This window comes from Perissodus microlepis, chromosome 2 (assembly GCF_051167445.1).
Source record: "Perissodus microlepis isolate ML-2025 ecotype Zambia chromosome 2, ASM5116744v1, whole genome shotgun sequence".
Classification (NCBI taxonomy): domain Eukaryota; kingdom Metazoa; phylum Chordata; class Actinopteri; order Cichliformes; family Cichlidae; genus Perissodus; species Perissodus microlepis.
This window is the reverse complement of record NC_140462.1, coordinates 11744525-11757683: the sequence shown is the minus strand read 5'-3', so window position 1 is coordinate 11757683 and position 13159 is coordinate 11744525. Positions and strand designations below refer to the sequence as shown.

Sequence of the window (13159 nt, the reverse complement as noted above, 5' to 3'; positions counted from 1 at the left end):
TTTGTGTGATTTGTTTTTAAAATGACTGGTGATTGTTGCCAAAATTATCATGTCAAAGGCCAGATGTTCTAAAGACTGCAAAAAGAGCCCAGGGGAAATGTCAGCGAACAGTCCCTTACAGACCATTTGAATGACAACAAGCTAAAAGTTATTTGTTTTCTCCAGAAACCCTCAAAATATATTGTATAGCTCATGTCTAAGCTTTTACCGTAAAAGTTTCTACAGTAACACTTTTTTTTACCCTTTGACATAAAACACAGATACAAAAACTATGAAATATGAATACACTATAAAATTAATAAATGGAAAATTAACTAAACTTTTGATCAAAACATGAAGTAGAAATTTTTATTGTATGTTACAGCTCACCTTACATTATCTAAGGTTCAGCCTTACCTTCTCTTTGTTAGGTAAAGTCTGAGTCCTGGTAAAAGTGTCTCCTCCGTTAATACTGATCAGTTCTCCATCTACAGGTGGAAAAGGGGCGGGGAAAACCACTACGTCACTCTTGAGCGTGTCTGAGCTGAAACACACGTCATACTGCTGAGTAGCTTTAGAGTAAGACCAGCTCCCGTCAGGGTGGGTGGTGATCATGGGGGCGCTGTACCTGCTGAAAGTTCCGTCTGTCCTGTTGCATCTGACTGCTATTAAAGTGATGAGGCTGAGCAGAAAGATGACGGACACTGACACAATGGCGATCAGCAGATACAGGTTCAAATCCGAGAAGCTGTCCTCCTTTACAGGCACATGTCTGAACTGAGTCTGGATTTCAGCCGTGCTTTCAACCACCACCACATCAATAGACATTGTAGCTGACAGGGAGGGTTCTCCGTTATCAGAGACCAAGACCACCAAGGGGTGAGTTTTGAGGTCATTGTCACTCATTCTCCTCCTAGTCCTGATCTCCCCGGTGCTGGTCCCGATCCTGAACAGGTTGTTTCCTTTGGGCTCAGACAGGTGATAAGAGAGCAGCGCATTGTATCCAGAGTCTGCGTCTACAGCCCTGATCTTTGCCACAAAGTATCCCGCTTCAGCAGAATAGGGGATGCTCTCACTGTTTACAGAGCCGTCCTCAGAATATGGCGCGAGAATCGTGGGGCTGTTGTCATTTTCATCCAGGATAAAAATGTTGACAGTGACGTTGCTGCTGAGCGGAGGAACACCAGAGTCTGTGGCCTGAACTTTAAATTGGAAAGTTTTTAACTCCTCATAGTTAAAAGACTGAAGACTGATTATATCTCCAGTCTCTGAGTTGATGTTTAATAATGTAGATAGTGGCACTGAGTCACTGCTGCTTTGTAAAAAAGAGTAACTCACTTGACTATTTCGATCAATGTCTGCATCAGCTGCTGTCACTGTTTTAATAACTGCTCCTACTGGACTGTTTTCTTTCACGTAGACGTTGATCACACTTTCTGAAAACTGAGGTTTGTTGTCATTTACATCTGACACACGAACAGTTATAACACTCGTGTTGGAGAGTGGTGGGCTGCCCTCATCAGTAGCAGTGATGCTGATGTTGTACTGAGGTGCAGTCTCTCGGTCAAGAGGACCGTCCACAACTAATGAATATGAATTCTTATAATTTGACTCCAATTTAAAAGGAACGTTATTGGAAATTTTACACGTCACCATCCCATTTTTACCTCCATCTTTATCAAATACTGAAACAAGAGCAATGGCTGTGTCAACTGATGCATCCTCTTTAACAGTGTTCAACAGTGATGTGACTGAAATTTCAGGTGCGTTGTCATTAACGTCTAATACTTCAACCAGTAGTTTAGCATGTGAACTCATGGGAAAAACTGCGCTGTCAAAGGCTTGTGCTTGAAGTTCAAAAGCATTATTTTCTTCAAAATCAATATTCCTTGTACTCGTTACAGTTCCTGTTTGTTTGTCTATAGAAAACACATCTGTTTGTTTCCCACGACCAACTTTACTGAATAAATAAATCACTTTTCCATTTTGTCCTTCATCTAAATCAGTGGCATTCAGTGTAATTATTGATGTGCCTATTTTAACATTTTCATAGACTCTGGCTTTATACAACCTTTGGCTGAAAACCGGATGATTGTCATTAATGTCTAATACATTGATTATTATAGTCATACTTCCGGATTTAGCAGGTGTTCCTCCATCGATGGCAGTCAGTGTGAGCTTAATCACAGACTGTTTTTCTCTGTCTAAAACTGTCTGAAGCACCAACTCAAGAGTTACACCCTCTTCTTTATGTGTAGTCAATGAAAAATGTTCATTTTGACTCAGCTTGTAGGTATTTACGGAATTTTTCCCCACGTCCGCATCGTGAGCTTGATGCAGAGGAAATTTTGCCCCTACTGCCGTGTTCTCAGTTACGTTGATTACCTGCGACGTGCGTTCAAATGAAGGGGAATTATCGTTGACATCTAATATTAACAGTTCAATACGGTACAGTTTCAGAGGGTTATTAATAACAGCTTCTACACTGAGTGAGCATTTGGGCTCATCACCGCAAAGCTCCTCTCGATCTATTCTCTCGTTAACATAGAGGGCTCCAGTTTTTAGATTTACCTCGAAATATTTCCTCTTTGATCCAGCAACGATCTGAAACATGCGGGGCTCCAAATCCTGGACACTAATGCTCAAATCTTTCGCGATATTTCCGACAACAGTCCCCAGATTCACCTCCTCTGAGACGGAGTAAGAGAGCTGCCCAGAAACCTTTTCCCAGTAACAATCCAGCAGCACGAAGACGAGATATATCCACACACAGCTCGATCTGCTCGGTCCAGTCATAATTATGTTCAAGGAGAAAAAGCATAAAAATTGACACGGTGTGTAACGGCATAAATAGAAAAAAATCAATAGGTCTATGGCAGAATATCAGCGTTTCTCGTACCGTTCTCTTTCGCCCTCTGATTCTCTTTGTCTGAATCGCCTGATAAACATAATCGTCATTTGAATCTGGGAGGAGCCCCGAGCCATTCAAAGAGGAAGCTCAAATGTAAAAGTCTGCAATGTCCCCGTGTGGACATTTGCGAGAACTACACACATTATCAACCGTGTTAATACACTTGACCCTCATAAACGAACAGTCAAACATTAACCCCAGTGTAAGACGTTGCCATCATGATTATGTATGCCATTCTGCTGTGTTTTTATGAATACTATTTCTGTTGGAAGCTAACTTAGAAGTAAAGGTAAAAAATGAACCGTCTTATTGCGATTAAGGAGATTTAAAAACAAACAAAAAAACAAACAACAAAAAAAAAAAAAAATTAAAGAGAGATATTAATTAATCATCCGAACACTTTCTTTCTATATTCTTTTGCTAATTTGAATGTTTCTGTGTTTATTAGAGCATCATCACAGATACATTGTGAGTGATTTTCATGTTACAAAACCAGTTTAATTTAGACATAAAAATGGAGCAAACCCACATTAGCATCTTCTCCCTTTTAAAAATGACACGAACAAAAAACGTTGCATTTTTATACACATTCAGTATTCGTTAATATTTTCTCTATATTTTCTTTAATTAAATCGAATAACTGAATTTTTTTTGTTCAAAATGCTCAGTTGAATATGTAAATCACAACTCTACCTTGAAAAGCAATGATAACCTTTTCTACACTGCACAAGATATGTATCAATTTATCAGTCAAAGTACACACATGTCCTAAGATTTTCAAGAAAAAAAGAAAAAGGAAAAAACACAGGACCACAAATGGTGAACTACACGTTGAAATATCTAACAGATAGACAGCTGTGATTTAGATGAGAACTCATCATCAAATACACAGCATCTGACAATTCTAGTTTAAATCACTAGATACACCACGGCTAAGATAAGAAAAAAAAAATGGACCATTTAAACTGCAATGACGAGCAATGACAATGTGCAAGTATTTAAAAATTTCATGGACTCACCTTCTCTTTGTTAGGTAAAGTTTGAGTCCTGGAAAAAGTGTCTCCTCCGTTAATACTGATCAGTTCGCCATCTACAGGTGGAAACGGGGCGGGGAAAACCACCACGTCACTCTTGAGTGTGTCTGAGCTGAAACACACGTCATACTGCTGAGTAGCTTTAGAGTAAGACCAGCTCCCGTCAGGGTGGGTGGTGATCATGGGGGCGCTGTACCTGCTGAAAGTGCCGTCTGTCCTGTGGCATCTGACTGCTATTAAAGTGATGAGGCTGAGCAGAAAGATGACGGACACCGACACAATGGCGACCAGTAGATACAGGTTCAAATCCGAGAAGCTGTCCTCCTTTACAGGCACATGTCTGAATGGAGTCTGGATTTCAGCCGTGCTTTCAACCACCACCACATCAACAGACACAGTAGCTGACAGGGAGGGTTCTCCGTTATCAGAGACCAAGACCACCAAGGGATGAGTTTTGAGGTCATTGTCACTCAATCTCCTCTTAGTCCTGATCTCCCCGGTGCTGGTTCCGATCCTGAACAAGTTGTTTCCTTTGGGCTCAGACAGGTGATAAGAAAGCAGCGCATTGTATCCAGAGTCTGCATCTACCGCCCTGATCTTTGCCACAAAGTATCCCGCTTCAGCAGAATAGGGGATGCTCTCACTGTTAACGGAGCCATGCTCAGAGTATGGCGTGAGAATCGTGGGACTGTTGTCATTTTCATCCAGGATTAAAACGTTGACAGTGACGTTGCTGCTGAGCGGAGGAACACCAGAGTCTGTGGCCTGAACTTTAACCTGGAACGTTTTTAACTCCTCATAGTTAAAAGACTGCAGACTAATTATGTCTCCAGTCTCTGAGTTGATGTTTAATAATGTAGAAAGTGGCACTGAGTCACTGCTGCTTTGTAAAAAGGAATAGCTCACTTGACTATTTTGATCAATGTCTGCATCAGCTGCTGTCACTTTTTTAATAACTGCTCCTACTGGACTGTTTTCTTTCACGTAGACGTTGATCACACTTTCTGAAAACTGAGGTTTGTTGTCATTTACATCTGACACATGAACAGTTATAACACTCGTGCTGGAGAGAGGTGGGCTGCCCTCATCGGTAGCAGTGATGCTGATGTTGTACTGAGGTGCAGTCTCTCGGTCAAGAGGACCGTCCACAACTAATGAATATGAATTCTTGTAGTTTGACTCCAATTTAAAAGGAACGTTATTGGAAATTTTACACGTCACCATCCCATTTTTACCTCCATCTTTATCAAATACTGAAACAAGAGCAATGGCTGTGCCAACTGATGCATCCTCTTTAACAGTGTTCAACAGTGATGTGACTGAAATTTCCGGTGCGTTGTCATTAACGTCTAATACTTCAACCAGTAATTTAGCATGTGAACTCATAGGCGAGGAAGCTCCATCACTGGCTTGTACTTGAAGTTCAAAAGCATTATTTTCTTCAAAATCAATATTCCTTTTGCTCGTTACAGTTCCTGTTTGTTCATTTATAGAAAACACATCTATTTGTTTCCCACGACCAACTTTGCTGAATAAATAAATCACTTTTCCATTTTGTCCTTCATCTAAATCAGTGGCATTCAGTGTAATTATTGATGTGCCTATTTTAACATTTTCATAGACTCTGGCTTTATACAACCTTTGGCTGAAAACCGGAGGATTGTCATTAATATCTAATACATTGATTATTATAGTCATACTTCCGGATTTAGCAGGTGTTCCTCCATCGATGGCAGTCAGTGTGAGCTTAATCATAGACTGTTTTTCTCTGTCTAAAACTATCTGAAGCACCAACTCAGGAGTTACACCCTCTTCTTTATGTGTAGTCAATGAAAAATGTTCATTTTGACTCAGCTTGTAGGTATTTACGGAATTTTTCCCCACGTCTGCATCGTGTGCTTGATGCAGAGGAAATTTCATTCCTGCCGCTGTGCTCTCAGAAATGTCGATTTCTTGCGACGTGCGTTCAAATGAAGGGGAATTATCGTTGACATCTAAAATAATAATTTCCATACGGTACAGTTTCAGAGGGTTATTAATAACAGCTTCTACACTGAGTGAGCATTTGGGCTCATCACCGCAAAGCTCCTCTCGATCTATTCTCCCGTTAACATAGAGGGCTCCAGTTTTTAGATTTACCTCGAAATATTTCCTCTTTGATCCAGCAACGATCTGAAACATGCGGGGCTCCAAATCGTGGACATTGATGCTCAGATCCTTCGCGACATTTCCGACAACAGTCCCCAGATTTACCTCCTCTGAGACGGAGTAAGAGAGCTGCCCAGAAACCGTTTCAGAGTAACAATCCAGCAGCACGAAGACGAGATATATCCACACACAGCTCGATCTGCTGGGTCCAGTCATAATTACATTCAACAAGAAAAGGTGTAAAATAGTCACGGCGTTTATCATGAAACAATCAAACCTCAGGAAAAACCAAAGGCGCCCACGTTTATTCTGGCACATTTCCTATAAACATAATCAGTGTTCAGTCCCGTTCTCGTTCGCCCTCTAAATCTCTTTGTCTGAATCGCCTGAGAGACATCATCATCCTCTGGATCTGGGAGGAGCACCGAGACCCTACAGAGAGAATTTAAATGTGATGGTCTACAATGTCCCCGTGTGGACAATCGGAAGGACTGCACTCAACTTCCAATATGTCATTACACTTCAGTTCTACAGCAGTTTAGATGCCAGTCCTACTGCTTTTACGCTGAAACATTCACCACGGAAACATTGTGACCGCATGTCATTCCACTCATTTTTCAGGAAGGTCTTTTCAAACTAAAGCTAACTAAAGGAAACTGCTGAGCGATTTTCCTGTAACTAAAGAGCTTTGAAATTCGAAGATAATTTCCGACACAAATAAAATCGATAAACGTTTTTTTTTCGTTTTTCAGGGTTCATCAAATCAGTATTTTTTCCACGTCTATGGAGTCCTATCACACACAAAGTCCAGGGATACTGAATATAAAAATTGCGATTTAATCTGAAAATACTCTACATGAATACAAAAAAACACACCTGCCTCATTATTTGCTGATTGAAAATTTCATAAATGTATTCCACACGTTTCTGGGAGTAACATGCATGATTTCTCGACGCTCCTTACCGTTCTCAGTTAGAACGTCACTCTGGCTACACAAAAATCAATTTAAAAATCCAACGTAAGACATTAAAAGTAGAGTTTTATTCTACTGTGCTACGTTGAAGACTACCGTGTTCCAAACCCCACAAGACAGATGGATGCACCAAATCCCCAAGTGTTCTGAAATTTGCAAGGAAAAAAATATGATCCAGCACGCACCACTAATTTAGATGGGAAAAACATCACAAGAAACCAGAGCTAGTTACAGTTTATTCCACACTCGTAGTATTTCTGTATTTAAGTCAAATTGCAGATTTTTTTCCCCTACTTGGGCAGGATAGGCCAAAAATTAGATAGCCTAAGAAAACTTTATCCATTGACCGTTAATTTACACCCATCACACAAGATGGCAATTAGAAATACTTAATTCATCCATATTCTTACCTTCTCTTTGTTAGGTAAAGTCTGAGTCCTGGTAAAAGTGTCTCCTCCGTTAATACTGATCAGTTCTCCATCTACAGGTGGAAACGAGGCGGGGAAGACCACTACGTCACTCTTGAGTGTGTCTGAGCTGAAACACACGTCATACTGCTGAGTAGCTTTAGAGTAAGACCAGCTCCCGTCAGGGTGGGTGGTGATCATGGGGGCGCTGTACCTGCTGAAAGTGCCGTCTGTCCTGTGGCATCTGACTGCTATTAAAGTGATGAGGCTGAGCAGAAAGATGACGGACACCGACACAATGGCGATCAGTAGATACAGGTTCAAATCCGAGAAGCTGTCCTCCTTTACAGGCACATGTCTGAACTGAGTCTGGATTTCAGCCGTGCTTTCAACCACCACCACATCAATAGACACAGTCGCTGACAGGGAGGGTTCTCCGTTATCAGAGACCAAGACCACCAAGGGATGAGTTTTGAGGTCATTGTCACTCAATCTCCTCTTAGTCCTGATCTCCCCGGTGCTGGTTCCGATCCTGAACAAGTTGTTTCCTTTGGGCTCAGACAGGTGATAAGAAAGCAGCGCATTGTATCCAGAGTCTGCGTCTACAGCCCTGATCTTTGCCACAAAGTATCCCGCTTCAGCAGAATAGGGGATGCTCTCACTGTTAACGGAGCCGTGCTGAGAATATGGCGCGAGAATCGTGGGACTGTTGTCATTTTCATCCAGGATTAAAACGTTGACAGTCACGTTACCGCTGAGCGGAGGAACACCAGAGTCTGTGGCCTGAACTTTAAACTGGAACGTTTTTAACTCCTCATAGTTAAAAGACTGAAGGGTGATTATATCACCAGTCTCTGAGTTGATGTTTAATAATGTAGACAGTGCGACTGAGTTAATTTTGCTTTCCATAAAACTGTAAGTCACTTCACCATTTTTGTTCATATCTGCATCAAAGGCGGTTACCGTTTTAAGAATTGTCCCCACGTGGCAGTTTTCTTTAACATAAATGTTAAGTATCGATGATGAGAACTGAGGCGCGTTATCATTAACATCAGAAACTTGAATAGGGACAATACTGGTGCTTGAGAGCGGGGGACTACCGCCATCGCTTGCTATTATGGTGACGTCGTAGCTAGAGACCGTCTCTCGGTCTAGGGGGCCAACCACTATCAATGAGTAATAATTTTTATAGTTTGCTTCCAATTTAAAGGGAGCATCTTCATCTACAGTACAATGCACTTCACCGTTCTTACCGCCATCTTTGTCTACCACCGAAACAAGTGCAACAGCGGTGCCTACTTTTGCATCCTCCTTCACAGTATTCAGTAGTGACGTCACAAAAATCTCAGGCGCATTGTCGTTTACGTCCAACACTTCAACCAGCACCTTACAATGAGCGGACATCGGAGGTTGGCCTTTATCACTGGCCTGTGCACGAATCTCAAAGACGGGGTGTTCCTCAAAATCCACATTTCCTTCCACCGTCAGTGTGCCCGTGTTCGGATCGATTTTAAAAATCTGCAGCACGTGGTCCTGCTCCTTTGTGCTAAGTGTATATATGATTTCTTTGTTTGTTCCTTCATCTGCATCTGTAGCATTTAAAGTCAGGACTGTAGTGCCTATCGGTACGTTTTCAAACACACGCACTTTATACAGCGACTTTGCAAACACTGGTGTGTTATCATTAATGTCTAAAACATTAATCATAATATCTGATGTTCCAGACTTCGGTGGACTTCCATCATCTAAGGCTGTTAACGTGAGCTTAATCAGAGGTTCCTTTTCTCTGTCTAAGACTTTCTGTAACATTAACTCAGTCGAAATACTCTCACCTGATTTGCTTATTGCTAATGAAAAATGTTCATTCGAGCTCAGCCTGTATGTGTTGATGCCGTTCTTTCCAACATCTGCATCGTAGGCCTGCAGTAGGGGGAATTTTATCCCGGGTAATGTGCTTTCGGGAATGTCTATATTCTGTGATTTTGCAATGAAATGCGGAAAATTGTCATTGACATCAAGAATATTAATCTCTATACGGTACAGCATTAAAGGTTCGTTTATCACAGCCTCGACAGTTACGACACATCTCACAGCTTTCCCGCAGAGCTTCTCTCTGTCTATTCTCTCATTCACGTAGAGGACTCCAGTCTTCGTATTTACCTCGAAATATTTTCTTTTAGATCCCCCAACAATCCTGAACATACGGGTCTCCAAATCCGGTATGTTTAAATGTAAATCCTTGGCGATATTTCCAACAACTGTTCCCGAGTTTACCTCCTCTGAGACGGAGTAAGAGAGCTGCCCAGGCGCTTCATTACAACAATAATCCAGTATCAGAAGTATTAAGTATATCAACGAAAAGCAGTTGCGACACAATAAAGGCATAATTCCGTTCAGCACAACACGGCATAAATTCGAATTTGAAATTCCTATAAAAAATTCGAACAAATGTAGTACATATACCACCAATTTTCAGACCAGACGGGTGGCTGTCGCAATGTACCCACACCTACTACTCTCTTTGTTACAACACCCTGTGTTGTGACTGTCTCTGGGAGGAGCGTTAAACATAAAACGGAAGCTGTCGTGTTACGGTCTATACCGTCTCCTTGTGGTGACTGTGATTATCCACACCTACTGGCTCATGAAAAAGAACAAAATTGATATATTTTTTCTTTCTGTGATACAAAGATAGTTAAGAGTGCATTACAGCTTACAAAGAGACAACCCAGAGAAAACCCAGATGCTCAATCAATGAGATGATCGCAAAACTAAACTAGTTGTCATTTCAGGACCACGGAGAGCACCGTTTGACTTTTCATCTGGATGGAAGCGACTACATTCTGTGTAGTTAAAGGAAAGAAGCTAAAGAAAAATGAATAGTAAAATATAAAATCAGACAAAATAATGGAGCAAAGGTATAATATTTCAAACATTTCTGTTGCACAAATGAATTTAAAGGTACAGAATTTCTAACAACAGTGATTAAAAAAATAATGAAACAGTCAAGACCACTCTTATGTCAGTTGTTAAATATTTTCTATTAAAAACAGTAACTGAAAAGCATCACGCTATGGAAACTGATGCAATCAGAACCAAGAGAAGGGATCTGTAGATTTTATGGACTCACCTTTTCTTTGTTAGGTAAAGTCTGAGTCCTGGAAAAAGTGTCTCCTCCATTAATACTGATCAGTTCTCCATCTACAGGTGGAAACGAGGCGGGGAAGACTACTACGTCACTCTTGAGTGTGTCTGAGCTGAAACACACGTCATACTGCTGAGTAGCTTTAGAGTAAGACCAGCTCCCATCAGGGTGGGTGGTGATCATGGGGGCGCTGTACCTGCTGAAAGTTCCATCTGTCCTGTGGCATCTGACTGCTATTAAAGTGATGAGGCTGAGCAGAAAGATGACGGACACCGACACAATGGCGACCAGTAGATACAGGTTCAAATCCGAGAAGCTGTCCTCCTTTACAGGCACATGTCTGAACTGAGTCTGGATTTCAGCCGTGCTTTCAACCACCACCACATCAATAGACACAGTCGCTGACAGGGAGGGTTCTCCGTTATCAGAGACCAAGACCACCAAGGGGTGAGTTTTGAGATCATTGTCACTCATTCTCCTCTTAGTCCTGATCTCCCCGGTGCTGGTTCCAATCCTGAACAGGTTGTTTCCTTTGGGCTCAGACAGGTGATAAGAGAGCAGCGCATTGTATCCAGAGTCTGCGTCTACAGCCCTGATCTTTGCTACAAAGTATCCCGCTTCAGCAGAATAGGGGATGTTCTCACTGTTAACGGAGCCATGCTCAGAATATGGCGTGAGAATTGTGGGACTGTTGTCATTTTCATCCAGGATTAAAACGTTAACAGTCACGTTGCTGCTGAGTGGAGGAACACCAGAGTCTGTGGCCTGAACTTTAAAGTTGAAAGTTTTTAACTCCTCATAGTTAAAAGACTGCAGGCTGATTATATCTCCAGTCTTAGAGTTTACATTTACCATTGTCGAGATTGGCAAGGAGTTACTTTTACTCTCAACAATGGAATAGCTTACCTGTCCATTTTGATCAATATCTACATCCAGTGCAGATACTCGTTGCAGAGTAGCTCCCAGTGGACTGTTTTCTTTTAAATACACATTGAACACAGTGTCTGAAAACTGAGGTTTGTTGTCATTGACATCTGAAACATAAACATTAAAATCCTTCGTACTTGTGAGAGCTGGGATTCCATCGTCTTTAGCTGTGATAGTGATATTATATTGAGCATGACTCTCTCTGTCTAGCTGACCATCTACTACCAAGGAGTAGTAATTTTTATAATTCGTTTGTAACTTAAAGGGGCTTTCACTTTTAATATCACAGTGGACTATTCCGTTTTTACCCCCATCTCTGTCCACGACTGACACAAGTGCAATAGCAGTACCTACTTTTGCATCCTCTTTTACAGTGTTACTGAGGGTGGTTACAGATATTTCAGGGCTATTGTCATTTAAATCCACTACTTCTATTAATACTTTGCACTGTGCTGTCATTTGAGGAGAGCCTTTATCAGAAGCTTGCACGCGAATTTCAAAAGCCGGGTGCTCTTCAAAGTCAATCTTCCCCTTAACTGTCAATAATCCCGTGTGCTCATCAATTTGAAATATATTGAGAACATGGTCTTGGTCCTTGCTGCTTAGTGAATATGAAATTTCCCCGTTTGGCCCTTCATCACTGTCCGTCGCCGTCACAGTTATCACTGATGTGCCTGGCGGCGTGTTTTCAGTGACACTTGTTTTATACAGTGGTTTGGTAAATATTGGGACGTTATCATTATTGTCTAAGACATTGATTATTAACTGTGAGGTTCCGGATTTCGGTGGTGTTCCGCCGTCTACAGCAGTCAGCGTGAGTCTTATTACTGGTTGTTTTTCTCGGTCTAAAGGTTTCTGGAGGACTAGTTCAGCAGATACGCTCTCTCCTTTATTCACTGCTAATGAAAAGTGTTCATTTGCACTTAATTTGTACATACTGATGCCATTTTTCCCCACATCGGCATCAAAGGCTGACAATACAAGAAATTTAGTCCCGGGTAATGTGCTTTCTGCTATTTCAATACTTTGCGAGTCAGTGCTGAAAGCTGGATAATTATCATTAACATCTAGAATATTTATTTCTAAGCGATATAGCTTGAGCGGGGCATTTATCACAGCCTCCACGCTCTGTGTGCATTTCGTGGCCTTTCCACAGAGCTCCTCTCTGTCTATCCTATCACTGACAAAGAGAACGCCCGTCTTTAGATTTACCTCGAAATATTTTCTCTTTGATCCACTAACGATCTGAAACATGCGAGACTCCAGCTCATGGACATCTATGTTTAGATCCTTGGCTATGTTTCCTACAGAAGTCCCTCGATTCACCTCTTCTGATATCAAGTACGAGAGCTGCCCGGACACCGTTTCCGAATGAAAATCCAGCAGGACAAAAAACAAGTATATCACCGCAGGACTTGTGTTAATTGAAGCCATAATCCAAAAGGACATCAATCCAACTTTAAACGGGTCCCGTTTATGTCAAATATTGACAGGAAATGTTATCAATTTTCTTCTGTTTCGTCCTCAGCGCAGATCATGCTCGAGCCTTTTCTCCGTGCTTCTGTGTTTCTTTGTGTCACAGCCCAACAAGACATCATTACGTTATTAATCTGGGAGGGGCCTCGGGACTTATG

The 13159-nt window shown here is 41.5% G+C and overlaps 1 protein-coding gene and 2 pseudogenes across 29 annotated transcripts in view; all 3 read right to left on the bottom strand.

Annotated features, from left to right (window-relative positions):
• Window positions 1-13159, bottom strand: part of LOC146392371 (protocadherin alpha-C2-like) — a 217762-nt gene that overhangs the window by 79949 nt on the left and 124654 nt on the right. Inside the window, exon 1 of one of the 29 annotated variants that reach the window (XM_084946222.1) lies at window positions 10584-13078. The exons of 27 other annotated variants lie outside the window; for them this stretch is intronic. In XM_084946222.1, the coding sequence (XP_084802348.1) occupies window positions 10584-12974 (2391 nt within the window). In that variant the 5' untranslated portion in view covers window positions 12975-13078. Of the gene's footprint in view, window positions 1-3909; window positions 6495-10583; window positions 13079-13159 lie in introns of those variants that run through there. One more of the 29 variants, XM_084946178.1, reaches the window with a different exon arrangement.
• Window positions 374-2775, bottom strand: LOC146392379 (protocadherin alpha-10 pseudogene; annotated as a pseudogene).
• LOC146392378 (protocadherin alpha-3 pseudogene) lies at window positions 6652-10557 on the bottom strand (annotated as a pseudogene).